At 36.9% G+C, this 17,765-nt stretch overlaps 4 protein-coding genes across 5 annotated transcripts; 2 read left to right on the forward strand and 2 right to left on the reverse strand.

Annotated features, from left to right (window-relative positions):
- Window positions 1-1,996: 1,996 nt before the first annotated feature.
- Window positions 1,997-5,261, forward strand: rhof (ras homolog family member F). Its single transcript, XM_067483167.1, has 5 exons — window positions 1,997-2,422; window positions 2,720-2,807; window positions 3,943-4,052; window positions 4,395-4,529; window positions 4,738-5,261. The coding sequence occupies exons 1-5, from the start codon at window positions 2,294-2,296 to the stop codon at window positions 4,897-4,899; spliced, it is 624 nt and encodes a 207-aa protein (XP_067339268.1). The 5' UTR covers window positions 1,997-2,293; the 3' UTR covers window positions 4,900-5,261.
- Window positions 5,262-5,654: 393 nt separating this feature from the next.
- On the reverse strand, window positions 5,655-13,175 carry tmem120b (transmembrane protein 120B). The gene is made up of 12 exons (XM_067483166.1): window positions 13,011-13,175; window positions 11,114-11,232; window positions 10,769-10,885; window positions 10,619-10,678; window positions 10,407-10,502; window positions 10,225-10,314; window positions 10,075-10,140; window positions 9,868-9,929; window positions 8,521-8,613; window positions 8,206-8,270; window positions 7,776-7,844; window positions 5,655-7,457 (listed from the first exon to the last, which is right to left on the reverse strand). The coding sequence occupies exons 1-12, from the start codon at window positions 13,071-13,073 to the stop codon at window positions 7,341-7,343; spliced, it is 1,017 nt and encodes a 338-aa protein (XP_067339267.1). The 5' UTR covers window positions 13,074-13,175; the 3' UTR covers window positions 5,655-7,340.
- A 729-nt stretch (window positions 13,176-13,904) lies between these two features.
- On the forward strand, window positions 13,905-15,966 carry morn3 (MORN repeat containing 3). Its single transcript, XM_067483866.1, has 6 exons — window positions 13,905-14,025; window positions 14,553-14,646; window positions 14,745-14,902; window positions 15,002-15,161; window positions 15,262-15,446; window positions 15,594-15,966. The coding sequence occupies exons 2-6, from the start codon at window positions 14,553-14,555 to the stop codon at window positions 15,657-15,659; spliced, it is 663 nt and encodes a 220-aa protein (XP_067339967.1). The 5' UTR covers window positions 13,905-14,025; the 3' UTR covers window positions 15,660-15,966.
- Window positions 15,967-16,093: 127 nt separating this feature from the next.
- orai1b (ORAI calcium release-activated calcium modulator 1b) lies at window positions 16,094-17,603 on the reverse strand. 2 transcript variants are annotated; one of them, XM_067483865.1, is made up of 2 exons: window positions 17,427-17,603; window positions 16,094-17,190 (listed from the first exon to the last, which is right to left on the reverse strand). In XM_067483865.1, exon 2 carries the CDS (start codon window positions 17,182-17,184, stop codon window positions 16,633-16,635), a length of 552 nt encoding a protein of 183 aa, XP_067339966.1. In that variant the 5' UTR covers window positions 17,185-17,190; window positions 17,427-17,603; the 3' UTR covers window positions 16,094-16,632. The 2 variants fall into 2 exon arrangements, with proteins under 2 accessions (XP_067339966.1, XP_067339965.1); XM_067483864.1 differs by having other exon boundaries at window positions 17,306-17,602.
- Window positions 17,604-17,765: the final 162 nt, after the last annotated feature.

Here is a 17,765-nt window from a genome sequence, read left to right on the forward strand (position 1 = left end):
TCACTGAATCAAAACCGGTATCCTCGTTGCTTTGTGTATTTTTACATTCATTTTTTTAAATATGGGTGCATTCTCTTACCCGATGATTTTTCATGCTGCTTGGTAGGTTTAAGCATTTGTTTCATTTAAAACACTGACTTTTAATTTTTCTACCTTTTTAAATATTTGCCGTTATAGTGCAATATTACTGTAATATTGTATATGTTTTTTTTTTTTTATTTGGCAGTATTATCACCTGTCTGTTTCTGGGATGTTAAATAAATAGAATGTACACTAATTTTTATGTTTTGTTGTTATGGAAACTCAAAAACGTTGCTGTATTTATTCATGGACATAAACTGTTATTTCTAACTTTAAACGATGGCCCATATTTAAAACAGTATATTTGCCTAACATGATAAATTAGTTCCACAGTTGACTTCACACTAAAACCCACATTGAACACTATAGTCTAGCTTATGCTGCAGGATGAAATGGCTGTAAGAGCAATTTGCAGTCTTTTTAGGTACATTTGAAAAAACAAACCATTTACTAGCATATGTGTGTGTGGTTTCAGTGAAAGACATGAACGATTGAGTTTTTCTTACAGTAGGCAAAGGGCAGTGTCAGCTCATCATCTTAAAGGGACAGACCCCTTGCTCAAAATTTCCACACTCCTACCCACAAACTAACTGCATCCCTTCCCACCCATGAACATTTAAATTTAACCTTTAATATTACTTTGTAGCCGAACTCAGTTTTTGTGTGACTGCTTTAATTTCAGAAAAAATCTTCCAGACCAGAGACTGAATTAAGAATAATCTCTGGGAACATTTTTGGGTATTTTCATCATGCACACTTATCCTCTTTTCTAACAAACAATGTACTTAGGCTACTCACTAGTTATTAACAATGCTCAACATGGCTAAAAGAAAATGATTTATTGCCTATATTGTCTTTAAAATTTCTTAAACGTGTAGGTCATTGGATACACAGTAGCAAGTCAAAGATGAGAGAGAACTAAATTTATACGCTACATGTTGATTTCCTGTTTAACAATGATTTCTGATTAAAGAAGACAGACAATGTTGAAAAGAAACCTAATTTAATTACTGGCAAATTATTCATGTTGCAACTTAGAAAATCATCACGTATGTGCGTTTACATTCTAGTAGTGTGGAAGTCAATAGCATACAGTACCTCTGAATGTTACCTCCAACCCAGTCATTAAATGAGCTTGTTGCTGGATAAGATGTGTGTGTATTCCCTGGGACAGGAGAGAATAGTGTCCTGACGCCCAGTCTGTGATGTCACTTTTGTGTTCAGCCATACAGACTGAACAGAAATGTATGACAGACATCTTTCGTGTAACTACGCCCAAGGATGAAAATGATCACATGAGTCGAAACCACTAATTTTAAATCATAAAGGTTTTTTTGTGTGTAATTTTAAAACCCTCTCAGTGACATACTGCTTTCAGTGGAATAAAAAAAAAACACATAAACCCAGTCACCATTCCTATAACTATGTTATATTGTATGCCATAATGCACTGAAACTTGATGAATTACCTTTTATAAGATTGGAGCCTCCACACCTAACAATGAAACAAATGATGTGGGCCAGCAACATAAAACAAAATACAGGTAAGTATAAAGGATCTGGAAAAACAAAAGTCACAGGGTAATTACAAGTCATTTGTGTTTCATAAGAGGAAGACAAGCAGCTGGACCTTTGCCAGTAAACATTTTACATTTATTTATTTATTTTAAAAACAATTAATCACAGTCATAAAACACATCTCCCAGCTAACATTCTGGACTTCAAATACAGAAATCTTCCATTTCTACTGCCTATGCTAACAAAACAAAATGTTTATTTATCTTTAGCATTAGGAAATGAACATTCGTAATGCTATATATTTCTATCACACACACACTTCAGTGGATAGAGGCAGTACCTTTCAATGAGCACCACCCATGCAATAAAGGAAGTAGGAGCAACCAGACTCAGCTGCTGCATTGTTAGCACCCAGAGATGCTTTCAGTGAGCAGACTGATAATGGGAGAAGAGAGATGTGTAGCGGGTCAGCTGGAAACAGCTTCAGAATGACAGGAACAGGAAGTGGTGAACAAACCGAGTTACCTGGTAAAACATGAGGCTTGTCTGTTCCTCTGTCTTAACACTGACTTCAGATCATCTCAGCTTTCCTTACTGTAGAAATATTGGGCTTTGGCATGTATTTAACTTAAATCTGGAGGGAGTATCTTCAGCCCTGTCCTGCCTGGCCCCTGTTTGACTGCTTGGGGTGCGAAATGACACAAAACGGTACTAGGACTGGTGTCACAAAAAAGGGAGACGAGCTTAAAATCGTTATTGTTGGAGACGGAGGCTGCGGGAAAACATCTCTTCTGATGGTTTATGCTAAAGGTGATTTTCCAGAGGTAAGAGGAGCTTCAGTGTCATACACAGTCAAGTCAGTGTAAATAAAACCATATTGATTGGTCCACAACTTTGAATCACAACTTTGAGTGTAATATTAAAATTTGAACTAATTATTATTAGTTACGTATTTTTGAATAATGACATATATCAGCAGACCTTAAAACTGTGTGTGGAATTTCAAAATTAAAAGCTCTCCTGTAACTTATAAAGGGGGCAGATATATGACATTTGAAAGAATGTGTCAATATTTAGCTATGTCATAAAGTGGACATATTTGTCTTGTTTGTCAAAAACAGAAATATGCACCGTCGGTGTTCGAAAAATATGTCACCACAATCTCTCTTGGAACGAAAGAGATACAGCTCAACCTCTATGACACAGCTGGTAAGAGTCTTTTTCTCCATGTTGAATATCCACAAATCAGTTTTATGTCTCGGTACAGGACATTTTACATTAAAGACAAATAAAGCACATTGGGATCACCGACCAAACAACGTGCAAGTTTCTTAATAGAAACACTGTGCAGATAAACAGCACATATATTGACTCAGTGGCCACTGTTGATATAGTGTTGTTATCATTTAGGAAATAAAAGTTCAGTTATCCTTTGCTGTGTTCATTCTTTATCTCTTTTTTGGACTGAGTGACACAGAGGAAGTGGTAAAGGACAAAGTTTACGTCAGAGCATCACCACCATCTTTCAGGAACTGACCATTTGCTTTTTATTAATAACAAACAAGCTGTTATAGAGACAACTTTAGAAACATGATTAGTTCAAAAGCAAAACAAGTGCTATCAAACCTTTTTTTCCCCTAGTTTAGTGTTTTGGTTCATGTTATTGTATTTTTTATTTTACTTAGCCTATTATATGAACAATATTTTTAATTATTTTAAAATAGATCAAGATTTCTTCAACACTATGGGTATTTCTGAAACATAGTACTTTTTTTATTTAGTTAAATGTGTTAATTTACTGTAGAATTTCAAAAGCGAAGTTACTACAATATTTTTATATTTTTGTAGCCCATCAATTGAGCATTATTTTTTATCAGTTTACAATACATCAAGAGCATTCAGACTACAATCAAACACCAGTTGCTTTAATAAAAAGTTTTTTCACATATACCATATAAAATTATTCAGCTGTTTAGTATTACTGGTACCTAAATTGAAGCAGTGAAGTATTTAGACGGCTTGTGAAGTACACATCAGAATACTTTACATCTGTGAAAACACAAAATGGTTCGTATTTAAACTGAACAATTTTAAAGTCATTTTCAGGAAAAGTCAGACAGTCTGTGTTGGCGGCTTATCATTTCTAGAGTGGCAGCAGAGTGCCTTACATCATCGTAAAAGGAAGCTTCAGCCAGGATGTGGTTTTATACATCTACTCCAACACGGGCAAATCTTGACGTTCAGGCTGTTGCAGCCAAAGTTAATCACATTTATTTTAATCCTGTTTTTCATTAATAGATCTTTATATAGAAATATGTGCAAAGTCCTATATATTTTCTTTCAGGGCAGGATGACTATGACAGACTACGTCCACTGTCATACCAAGAAGCCAACCTGATTCTGGTCTGTTTTGATGTGACTAACCCCACAAGCTATGAGAATGTCCTGATAAAGGTAATCATTTCTACAGCATTCGAAAATATGCAGGCAGTACAAAGAGACACAAATGTCACTGTTTAACTGGAATTTCAGGTTTGCTCTGTATTTTCATTTTGTAAATGATTGTTAGACAAGTATGTCAGTATTGGCTGCAGTCTTTTAGCCATGATTAACTCATGCAGCTCTACCTGCCTGTGGACTTTGAGCCCATGCGTGCGGGTAGGGCTTAATACTGAGGTGGGGCTTTCTGTTTTTAGTGCTGCTTACAGTTTGAACTCTGTTGCTAAATGCTGATGTTGAAATATTGCATCTTAAACCAGTTTGCCAACTTCAAATTCTTTTGTTTGATTTACACAGTGGCATCCAGAGGTAAAGCACTTTTGTCGGGACACCCCGGTCATCCTGATTGGCTGCAAGACTGACCTCAGGAAAGATAGAGAGTGTGCAAGGAAGCTGAAGGCCATGAATCTGGCTCCCATAACCTATACACAGGTAGATGTAGACATTTATTGTAGGATGAAAATAAACCTTTTGTTTGCAATATGAAAGAGGAAGCACCCTAACCAGAACCTATCACCACATTTAATGAATCCAATTTCAATACAAAAACACATTTTTTGCAGATGTATGTATGTGTCATCTTTATACAATAGTGGTGCAGGCTAATTCTGTGTTAATGTCGTGTTTGTTTTGGATCTAGGGTGAGGAGGCCCAGCAGCACATGAATGCAGAGCTCTACCTTGAGTGTTCAGCAAAGTATAAGGAAAATGTGGAAGACATTTTTAGAGAGGCCACCAAAACAGCTTTGGCGTTCAATCGAAAGCAGAAGAAGCGTAAGAAGAAGATATGCATTTTATTTTGAAGACAAAGGGACACAGGCTTGAGGACCCCTCTCTCTTCCAGGGGAGTACTATATTTGCACATTCACATACCGAGATGATTCTTCTCTGAGATAGATGCTTTTCAGATAGTCAGCATTAGTCCCTGGGAGGTTGGGCTTTAATGAATCATCAGCAAGTCTCTCTTTACAATCAATTGTGGCTAATGACCCAAGAGGTAAGATGATTTTGCAAGAAGTTGCAGAATGCAGATTTTCCAAATTTGTGCAAAACTTGAAATGCCTTTCATGTATTTTACTTTTGTATGAAAATGTGTGTTTTTGTATTTTTATATTTCATTCTAATACAAAAAATGTGTTTTATTAAAAATATATTATTGTAGGAATATGAACAGTTGATTCTTAAATTTAAATGTCTGCCTTTTCTGATCTGGTTCACATCGGAAAATTGCTGTTGGGGAACAAATATACAAACAAAATAGTTAGTAAAATTCAGTATATGATTGTACTGTAACTTTATTGTTTTCAGTGAAACTAACAAACAAAAAACAGACCTAACAGTAAAATTAGTTTAATTCCAGCAAAACAAAGTTCTGAACCAGGATTTGTTAGAAACTGGATCAACTTGAAGTAAAGGTCTTGTCTTTAACAATGGCGCCCACTAGTGTTGAAAAACCTTAAGGTTTAAAGGGGCTGAAGAAATCATTTAGGTAACATTGGTAACCCTTTAATAAAATGTATTACCACGTGTTTCAGGGCAAAAGAAACAAAGTCAAATCTAAAAGTTTTAGTACGATGTTTAATTATTAACATTTTTTTTCAATTTACATGTACAGTCAAAATTTCAACTGCCTTATGTAATTGATCATATTTAGGCACCATTTACAGTCTTGAAATGAAAAACATTCACATTAGATACATCACAAAAAAAGGGAAAATTCTGGCAGCTCTTGCATCAATTGTAACATTTGGTGTAGTGATCAAATACTGTTCAGGAGCAAGACAATTGTAATGCCACTGTCTTTGGAAAACAAGGAGAATTATTATTATTTTTTTTATCTCTGACAGCCAGAAGGGAAAAGCAAAACAATAGAAACCTGGAAACAGACAGCTGATCATCGAAAACCATGTAAACAGTTGAAGAATAAAAAAAAATTGTGTACTTTTAAACAAATGTGGAACTTAAACCAGACAAAATGACAGCACATTAGAATAAAAACTCAAGATTAAACCACAAACTTTTTACAAATATTAAAATTGGGATGTCTATATGAAAAATGATCCAGCACATTAATGATATATCAGATTTATGTATCATAGTCAGTACCAGTGCCAGTAGCAGCATTTCATCATAGTATATTTCAGCAACATTATATAACAAAATGGAACTAGCAGCACAGCAATAACAATATCAAACTCTGCGCAGAGTTCAAGTGTTAAATTGAAATTGTTCTTAATTTACAGTCTGACATAAAATGCTTACCAATTTTAAAGCTTTAACTACACTGGTACAAAATAAAACTAGGCCCAAAGTGAAACATGATTAACACATATGACAATTTATAGCATTATATTAATGAGAACATAGAAGTGTAATGACCATGGAAGAGTTCACATAAAACCCTCCTTTAACTTGCACTGGGATCAACAGGTCTTATAGAGACAGTTGAAGTTTTTCTGTGTATTTCTGTGACCCGATAACCACATTTAGACATTGGATCATACATTAACACGTATGGCTTTTGTAACAGCTGCCTGAAAGGGGAAAAATATGTTCATGAAACTGAAGGTAATTTTGACTAGTCAAGTATTTATCTTTATGCAGTTTGAAATTATGACCCTACTACGAGCAAAAGTAGTAAACTAATTCTGGGAAGCAGTGAAATGACACAACAGGGAGCCGAGAATTAAATACAAAAGGTTGAAGCTCAGTGCCAAACTGAACATGTTCAAGTTTGTTCGAGCCAGACACAGTTTGACCATTGCTACTTCACAGAAGTATGAAGTATTTACACGACAGACGTTAGGTCTTAAAAGGCAAACTATACTTTTAACTGATGCTACCTTCCCTCTTTCTGTTGCATATGGTTTAAATGAAAGGCTCTCAGACAAATTCATGCACACAAACACCCAAATAAAACACATTCTTTCAGCTCCCTTTTTATGTTCATAATAAAGTGACACTATTCATCTATCAGGTCAATACCACTTTGTGTTGAGACCAAGTGAGCAGCAAAATGAGCAATGAGTCATTAGAAAGCAAAAGCTTGTGGACCAGATACTCTAGCTGGATGCTGCTGCGGTAATAAAAGCCTGAGAGAAACAGTGGTTTCATCTTTGCCTTTTCCCAGACTGATTGCACTGTGGTGAGTCTATCAAGCAATTGTGCATGTTGCTTTGTAAAAAAACAAACAAACAAACAAAAAGCTCAGTAAGAATCTAAGGCTTCTTACTGAGCTTTTGTATCAGTTGTTTTTTTGCACCTTTTCCTGGTTTTTATGAATTTTTTGGTGGACCACTTTTAATGTGGTGAGAAAATTTCCAAGGAATAAGACGAGAAATGTCAGTGCCAGCATAAACACCTGAAAGAAGAAACAGTGAAATGGTTTTATTGCAGGACAAGCTGTGGCATGCATTTTTAGGTCTATGGCTCTGTGTGAATTGTATTATGAACACTGAAGAGCAAGGAAATGCTAAAAACTCCACTTTAATAAAGTAGATGTGTGTCAAGAAATTGAGTTACACATTAATAAAAAGGAACATGTGAATTTGAGCGGCCAAATTAGAGCGAGGCCCCAATTCCGCCTGAGAGGACAACATTTAAACTTTAAACAGAAGCCTGTCAACTCTTATTCCTTTTTTTACTCTGGATGCAATGGATCTGCCTGTGTGATCCCTACCTGCCACTCCTTACAGTCCTCATGTCCTGCCAGGCGAAACAAGGTCACTGAGTTGTAAAGCTGCCAAAACTGCAAAGGAAGAGGAAGCATTATTTTTCATAATGTTGTTGCACACCGTGGTTACACAAGCAAATTTTCCTTTTGATCAATCTTTGTCTCCTTAGTTCTACAGTCTCTGTAACTGTTAAACTGAAGGCTAAACAGGAGGTTGACTCAATCTCTAAATAACCAAATCTAGATGACTGAGAACCTTCACAGACACGTGTGCCCTTAAAAACCTTTATTTTAATGCACTTGATACAGGTCAAAGAAATACATTTAACACACGAGGTTAAATGATGTTGTACGATGTTCTCCTGATTTTCAGAGTGAGGTTTTGAAGATGCAGTTTGGTATTAAAATTGAAAAATGCAGTTGCATTTGAACTTACATGGCCAAAAAAGAGGAAAGGCAAAAGAAAAGTGAGGCCTCTCCACATCCAGGACTGAAATCCCTCTGCAGAGACAAAGAAGAACTGTAAGTGTGACCTTGACACAACATGACACAGAATACTACACAAACAATTCCTGCTTTCCCTCAGGAACAAATTGACTGAGGCCTTACTAAAGTTACTTTGACATCTGCTTGGCACCAGACTGATGTTAACAACTGTCTCCATCTTTGACCTTTACCCCATTTTCCAGACATGGTGTTGCAGATGGCTCTAGAGTTCAAGCTACTAAAATGACCACCAAAAATAACTTACCCACAGTGAGGTCCAGCTGATTTCTCTCTCCTAATGCTCGCAGTCGGTATAAGCAACCGCTCTGGTAGTAATACTGGAGGAACTGAACAAAGCCTGAAAGAGAAGGACGACAGATCAATAAAGTTCAAGGTTTATATGTACAAATCTACCAGTACTGAAAAGGACAGTTTAAGGTGTAACTGTAGCTTTCACAAAGTAAAAATTGAATAAAAAAAATACAAATTAAATAGCAGCATTTGGTGTGAAGCTTTGCGTGTCTGAACGAGGTCACTGTGTCACGAAAAACAACTCAAGACAGCATCACACTGAGTTGAAGCTCAGTGTGTCAGGTGAGGATACACATGTCTGTTTAAACATTTGACTTTTCATCCAAAAACCCTCACCAGCTAATTAGTTGCTGCAAGTCTTCATGTGGTATACTGAACTGTGACTTTAACCACTAATATGTGACATGTGTCACTTCTCTATTCTCATGAGAAAATATTCACAGAGCTCTCTGATTAAAATGCAACTGTCGCTGGCAGGCTCATAGTGAAGCACTCCCTTCCATTGGCTTAAAAACACATAAAAACTGTCAAAGATGTGTCACTGTTACATAATAAATACAGATGATCATGGCCTTGACCTGATTTGGCCTCAGTGTGCTATCATTCTATGGTGTCCCAAAATGACATGTGACACAAGATCGTTCGATTGGAAATTCTGAGGTGAACAACAAACGTTTTCCCTAGAGTTGTGCCCTGTCTCATTTTTTAAGATAAAATACCATTTGCTGACTTACTTTTTTACCAGTGTAAACTAAACAAAACCAGACACCTGAGGACTTTACCCTGGAAATGATAAATGTTTCACTTTTTCCTGACATTTTACAGATAAATTGGCATATTAATAGATAATTATTTAATTGTCAATTAATTGCAACCTTGGTGTTTATTTACCTAAATAACAATAGCAATACAACAACTGTTCTCCTTCTACACCTATAGATGATGTGTTCATTACCATTTATTTACTAGACCTCAAATATTCTAGCATTGCTCACCATAATCAATAACCTGAAGATAAGAAAAGGGACTACATGTTCCTTGTTAAAACTACTGTACATCATGTCAAACTGTGCTTTTTAAAAAAATTTAAAATCCCATTAAAAAAACAACAATCTGGACACACTGGACACATGTGCAGCTTCAACTCTCGATGTAGATTTGGTAAAGCATAATTAAACCACTACCCTGGTCTACAAACATCAGCATCACCCCAATCACTTGAGAGCGTACATACATACACAACAGCATATAGCAAAAGCATAGAGTTTGCTCCAAGGATAGTTAGATTCAAAATTCTTACTCTGATAGATGGAGAAAGCGAGAAACTGGCTTCTGAACTTCTGATACATAGGCCCCTCAGGCCTGTGAGAAGAAACAAGGTTACACAAAAATGACATGAAGGAAGTAGCACTTAGACTGAGCTTTTGCTGCATTAGCTAACTTGTACAGATTTGTCAAAAAGCACGACTGATTTATGTGACACTGTGAAATAAAGACAAAAACTCACCAGGTAAGCATCACACCTGACAGAAAGGTTGATACATAATGGTGAGACACCCACCAACCTTTAATCCTGAAAAGCATAAGAAGAGTATATGAAGTAATGAGGACCTTGAAAATTACAGTTTCAGTAAAGGAAAATACAGAAGAAAATCACCTGGAGCCATTGCTCATGAGGATGCTTTCCCTTATGGTTAATGTGCAGTAGTACCATACCAGCAAGAAGTTGAAAATTTCATCTGTGACACTAAGGAAACAGAGCAAATAAAATAGTTAGCTTTGCTTAAATTAGGGACAATATCAATGACAATATTTCCTAAAGAGAAAATGCAACCTCACCGACAGTTTAGAAAAAAGAGACAAGTTATGGCTCCAAACATCAGGATTATTGTCATATAAAGCTTGAACTTCTCATACTCATCCTTGTAGGCAAATCTTAGAAAATAGACAGAAAAAAAGAGGATAAGCTGACAACAAACAGACAAAAACAAAGAGTAGAAACCAGTCTTTTCACGCCCATTTCATGTCCTCAAGGCAAAATATTTTCATACTTTGCCTGGTTGCTGAGAAGTGTTACGTTCACATTGCCAAGGACCAAATTCAGATACAGTCTGGAAACAAAACAAAAATGTACAAGTAAATAAATCTGAGAAAAGAAATGTCTGGGATAAATTGCATACATTGGGTATTTAACTACTTACCCATTCTTCTTTGGCAAATATGATTCCATATCAAAGAACACATTTTCTTTATCTTTGATTTGTGTTTTGATGTCTGTTATTAGTTTCAGATCTTTTTCATCACATGTTTTTGCACACCTGTAAAGAAAATGCAAAATAAGGGGAAAGGTGATTTTCCTCTCCTTGCTGACCCCATAATGGCAAGTGGAAAACGATCACAGCGAAAGCAGGATTTTCACCAAACTACATCACATTTGTAATAAGTGACTCAAACTGCATTATAGGACGTGACACAAATTGTAGTGTAAAGCAAATATCTGTAAAAGAAACACAGGAGTCTCACTATCCTAATCAGGGGACACTTACTTAGCCAAGCTGTGCCTAATGTCTTTAAGGCATTTTCTCTGTTTACTGATGGCACTACTGCATGTTGCCTGAAGATTGGTGAGCTCCTCGAGTTTTTGTCTGTATATTTTGTGAGTTTCCTGGGGATCAAAAAAACATACAAAACTGAGAAATATGCTATAAGACATTTTAATCCAACCACAAATTAGGAGAAATATCACACATGTATGAAATAATGTACATGTAACAAATTTAAATTCATTTACAAAGCAGAATTCTGTTCTCTACTTCACCAAATATTTTCCAGGCTTTAAAATATTACATTTTGACAAGCAATGTTGACAAGCTTTAACAGATTCTATACAGCAGATAAGAAAATGCTTCATGCTGTGAAATCTTGTTGACACAGAATTATTTGGAGAAATATATATTCCAGTTGACATTCATTTATACTGTTACACCTGACCACAGCTTCCCATTTTTTCCATCAGCTCTGGTTTTTATGACTGGACTAAGTGTGTAGAGGTGAGAATGCACAGTCAGCAGTCCTAATCCTGTGGTCTCAGAATAGGAACTCTTTCCCAACCCCCAAGATGATTTGCTACACATTTTTATAATCCAAGGGTCCAAAAAGGTCTGGATAGGAACATAAAGTTAAATATCTGCATTGTAACAGGAGAAATGGCCTGTTTTCAGGTAAGAAGTACTAACTGCATGTTTGTGGTTTGCAGGTTTTTTAAGTAAAACTATAAACACTGACATATGCACTACATTAAACACGGAAATGTTTGATTAAAGCTATAAACTCAAAACATGAGCTAGACGATGGTTACATCTATCCATCACCATCTGCTATTCATTAGCACACTAATCTCTGTGTTTTCAAGGTCTGTGCATGATTTGTGTGCTTTTGCCGCATCAATAATATTAATACACGTCAATTACAGGGTTGTATCATGTGCCACATGCTTTCATTGTCCATGGAAAGCAGTCTGAATTGCTCACGTGTTTGAAATGTGTTATCTAAATACAGCTGCCTTGTCTTGCCAAAGGTTTACTAAAGGTCACCAATTAACAATGCTTACAGGGACAAATCTTTAAAAAGAAAAGATACCAGATTTGAACTTGAAACTTAGACCTGATATGCCTCAGATAAGAGTTTATAATCTGGAAGGATGCGGCAGAGTATGAATGACAAAATTAGTTTTTAAACAGAACCTGAAAACTTGTTTTGAAAAAATCCCAGGACAGCTGACAGTCACCTTCATCACCATTCCCTGTGGAGGAGCTCCAGATTAAAAATTTTGATGCCATCACAGAGTCTCAGCTGTCTGATACCAGCACACACCACATGAGCCCCTATCCACTTCAAAGTAAATGGTATTAACGATTAACTACGTTACTTACATTGTCTTTCCATGTTAGCCAGCTAGCTAACGCGCGAGAGTGGTAATAATGCATGATTGAGGGAATACATGAATAATTGAACATGAACAACTGTAACAAACATGTCAGGTTACGTTTCAAGTAACTTTTGCGACAATCATTTAACAATAAACAACCCCACAGTGTGTGCTGGGTTATTAGCTGGTTATTAGCTGCATAACGTTAACTCACTAGCAGCTAGACACATGCTGCTAGTTAGCGGCTGTAACACACAGATGTTACAGTAAAGTCAAAGATGATAGCTACATGTGTAGTGAAGCAAATTTTATCACTCCGATGTTGCTATTAAACGCCCAGTTATGGTCCGAATCCTGCGTTTATGGCACACTGGAGAATGAATGGCGAATGCGAAAGAGCCAGCCGACTTAAGGTAGCAGATACAGCTTCTAGTATTTAGTATCATCCCCAACACGCAGCAGCCAGTAATCCACCACAGATAACGATGATGATGTCCCTTAGTATTTTCTCTCACCTGTAGTTGTTGGTATTCCTTATCAATTTCCTCCCACTCCATCTGAAACTTCGCTGTAGACATTGTAGTACAGTAGCTGATATAGCAAAAACCAGAGCTCGACGAGGATTCACCCCCCACTCTCTTCTCACACAGGCTGACCGACTACTCACATACCCTTTTAACCGGGCTACACGGAGCATGCGCATATCATAAAACAATGTCCGGACGAGCACCGATGAACCTAACTACATAAATACATATAACTATGTATAACGAATGACAATAACTTGGATACTAACCTTTTCCGTCAAAATTAACTGTACGTTTGCATTGATTGTTAACTTATTTTACACTGCACCAACTCTGTCCACACTAAGTAACCGGTGTACTCAGAGAAATCAGCTCTCTCGGGTAATCGGGGAACGCTGTTTACATACACCTAAGAAACCTGATTATGGGAAATCCGCGTAAAAATGCAGCACAGGTATAACCTGATTTCTCCTTCTTATTCGAGAAGCCTGGCGCAAAGATTTTACGTTGCTTTCTGACTTTTCTCTCTCTGCTTGTGTGTGCTCGCTGAGTGACAGCGCAGGGGGATTGAAAGGAAAGAAACATGCAAGGCTCAACAGTTTAAATGTTAAAAAGCCACAATGGAACTTCACTTATTTAGAATTAGAGGAGACACTAGAGGACCTTTGGCTGACTAGGTTTTTATATTGAGGCGGAATCGCCCCGTTAACTCGTTAACGATCTTTACTTTCATTCATTCTTTCACTCAGCTGCGTGGAGCTTACTGTGTGCACCCTTTGGTCCCCTAACCCGATTTCACAAAGCAACTTTCCCGTACACACGACACTTAAGAAATCGGCTTTCTAGCCTGGTTACCTAAATCCATGTTGTTGCTAGGATACGGCACCAGCTTGTAAAGTGACCTGCTAGCATTAGCTGACTAGCATGTTGTCTTAATTTATTCGGCGTGCCTTTACAAGCGGACTGAGTGTAATTAAGTTATCTGCTTGGACAAACAGCTAAGGTACAATTACTTTGCTCGAATGGGTTTTTGGCAGCGTAATGTAGTGTATAAGCTGCTATCGTAAGTTAACTAGTTTCTAATGTTAACTAACGTTACAGTAAAGTTAACGCTAGCGTCAGCTAAATTGCAATATTTGTAGAGTAGCAACTTCATTTTCCTTTTTAATTTTTAAATCAACAAAATGTTATCTCTATATACAAATTATCTTTTTGTCTAAACTATTCTGTGTGTGACGCTAACTCAGAAAAAGGTAAAAAAAAAATCTGCCATGCTTTGTATTTTTATCCTGTAACGTAAACCCTATGCTGTACATGTAAAGCTATGTTGTTATATTTGTTTATATAAATAAAAAATATTTAACTTGACACTTTTCTTGCACGTTATTTGTATCAGTTTTGCTTTTTGTTTGTGAACTTGAGGAAAACAGGATAATGTGTCCATGAGACTTGTTGATACTGGGTTTTCATCAAGCTAAGACCATGCACTATATTAAAACAACTTAAAAACATATGTCATTCTCTAAATAGATGGATAAGTCACAAAAATGTGGACTGCGGCACACAGTTTTCTCTGTCAGTGGAAATAAGTACACTGGAGAGTGGCAGGACAATAAAAAGCATGGTAAGACATTACTGAGACATTTTTGATTTATTAATTATTATGGATCATTACATAGTTTGTTACATTATAGCTAAAAACCTTTGTCTATTTGCTTTTAGGGAAGGGAACTCAGGTTTGGAAGGAGTCTGGTGCCATTTATAATGGTCAGTGGAAATACGGAAAACGTGATGGATATGGAACCTACAGCGTACTACTCCCAGGAAAAAAGGAGATTGGAAGAAAGTATGCTGGTGAATGGAAAAATGGAAAGAAGCATGTATGTATTTGATCTACTGCTATACAAAAACTGTAATTATATATCATTAAAAAAAATTACAGTCTGTCATATGTCTTACCTCTCTTTATATCTTCTCAGGGGCATGGAACGTACTTCTACAATAACACAGCTGTTTATGAGGGGGAGTGGAGTGAGGATCTTAGGAGTGGCTGGGGAAGAATGTACTATGCCAATGGAGATCTCTATGAGGGAGAGTGGATAAATGATAAAAATCATGGACAGGGCATCATTTGGTTTGGTAAGAACAACTTGCTTCAGATACATTTTTATCAAAGTTAGATTAATTTCTAGGAGTCTATTGTGATTTGGAAAGCTTGTATTTACAATTTGTGTTCAAGCAAATGGAAACTGGTATGAAGGTACCTGGCGAGATGGCAAGAAGAACGGCAATGGAAAGTTCTACTATTCTGAAAAAGGCCAGCTTTATGAAGGCTTTTGGCTTGATGGAGTAGCAAAATGTGGGACCCTGTCTGATTCTGGGAGAGATGAAGCACCACATCCAACTAAATATCCAATTCCACAGGTACGTTTTGACTGCGCTTTTTTTTTACAGAAACTAAACTAATATAAAGACTACATTATCCTTATCCCTGTGTCACCACCTACATCATTACTTTTATAAAAAAAAAAATGATTGGGGATTAAAATATGAACATATCTTCATTTTAAGGTACACCTAGTGGATATGCAGATGGTTTTAAGTGAAGCCCAATCAGCCTACCTTGATCAGTGCTGATGACAGCAACAAGAGGATCCACACGATAAAACAATGATTGTTGCTTACACTTTGTTAATGAATGCTTAATTACTGAATTCACTACATTTGTACTAAATAATGTAAAGACAAAAACGCAGCATGCTAATTCATGATACATGAGAAAAGTGGAATGGTGAGGCTGACATTCAGAGGTAATATTTATCAACAAGTAGTTCACAGAGGTCGATATTATTCAGGTATTATGGATTATATTGTATATGTATTAATCTGAATTTTAAAAAGCTGAATTACCAGGAGGATAAATACAAATTCTTCAACAGACAGGGCCAGCTCAGATTTGCTAAAAGTTCTAAATGTGACTTGCTTTACCTGTTACTTATTAAATGTAAGTTGCATAACTAACTGAAGATAAAGATTTTCTGAGTAGTTAATCCAAATGTTTAAAAATCAGAAACCTGGCAAAAGTGTTTATTTTTTATGTCGCCATCAGTGCAACAGATGTCAACGGCTGAATCAGTCCACACAATCAGCAGGCATTACAAAAGCAAATTGTTAACATTACACTAAATCAGTATACACAGAGAATAGAAGGTTAACAGTTAAATACTTGTGGTTTACAAAACAAGACAAGGTAATTTATATGAACAAATGCTGTGTTCTCTGACACACAGGTAAATAAGTGCAGTAGGCAACCGACAGATTTTCAACCTATTGTTCATATGTCACTGCCACAATGTAAAATATAAATCACGCAACTATCATAGTTAAAACTTCAATATTTCAAGTTACATGCATCATGGCAGGTTTGTCAGTTCACTGTTGACCAAACATGTCTTCTAAAAATACAACTCTTCTCAAAAGTAAAATTTCACAAGAGGTGAGACATCTTCATTCCTGTAAAAAATTAGAAGCCAATAATGTGGCTTTTGGCTTGGAATATATCCCAAAAAGTGAGAAATCCAATCCACAGATTTTCATCCAGCATACATGTCTATGGAAAATGTGAGCTTGGAGACTGCAAGATGGAAGATTCCCCTCTGTTGTCCAGCTCATTTTGAAGCCTGGTGAGGTTGGATAGCTCCTCCAGCTCCTGAAACTGTCTGTCAGTCTTGTGGCTTACCAGTGAGCGGTAGAAATGCACAGCAAAGACGATGAAGACTAAACCAAAGGGGACCATGATAGAAGTGGAGGTAATAGCAGCAGCCACACCGGCTGAAATTGTGTTATTGCTGGATTTATTGGGTTTAACAGGCAAAAATTTGACCCAGCAGAGTAGAACCACCTCGGCTAGGAAGAGTAAAGTGCCAATAACTGTAGAAAATGCCCATGCCAGTTCAATGTGTCGGTGCATTCGCTCATGTGGAGACTCCTTCACAGAGTTAAGGTTGTGGACATTGCTGACAGCTTCTATATTGGGCAAAATACAGGTGCTGACCATCAGAGCGAACAAGTGAACAGCCACAAGGACTGTGGTGCAGGCACTGAAGGCGATGAGGAGAGCAGGTGGGTAAGGATAGCTGTTGTCCAGCTGCACTTCTACCATAGCCACCTGCAAGGAAATGAGCAGGATAAGAACAGGAAACAACTTTTAACATGTCATTACGGTGTAATACGAATGTCTAATTTATAGATAAGACAGAACAATGGTTTGGAAACAACGTTACCATAGCAAACCCAGAAAGCAAAGCTGATGTCCTACTAGAAGCTTTCAGTTTAGCTCGACTCAGATAAAGCTTTCTCCAAGACAGTGCTTGCAGTGAATGCTCGTTCAGAGTCATGTTGCACCTTTAATCGAAGATCCGGAGGAGCAGCGCTGGCGTAGTTAACTTGTTATTCTTTCGGTACACGACAGAAACAAACGTTCAACATGCTAACAACGTACACTTCATTTAACCTCGCCAGCTGACAGAAGTGCGGAAGCTATTTTTTCTCCGGCGTGCGCCTGCACCTTACATTACCCAGAAGCCTATGCGCTCTCTGAGAGCTAACGTTACATCTGCTACTAAGAAAACAGTCGCGTTTGCCCAATTTGCAATGGAGTTACCGCTCTGACTAGAGTTAATATTATTGAAATTGCCTTGATCATTGTGTAGAAATTGTAAAATAAAAATACGTTTGTCAACT

This window comes from Channa argus, chromosome 18, assembly GCF_033026475.1.
Source record: "Channa argus isolate prfri chromosome 18, Channa argus male v1.0, whole genome shotgun sequence".
NCBI lineage: Eukaryota > Metazoa > Chordata > Actinopteri > Anabantiformes > Channidae > Channa > Channa argus.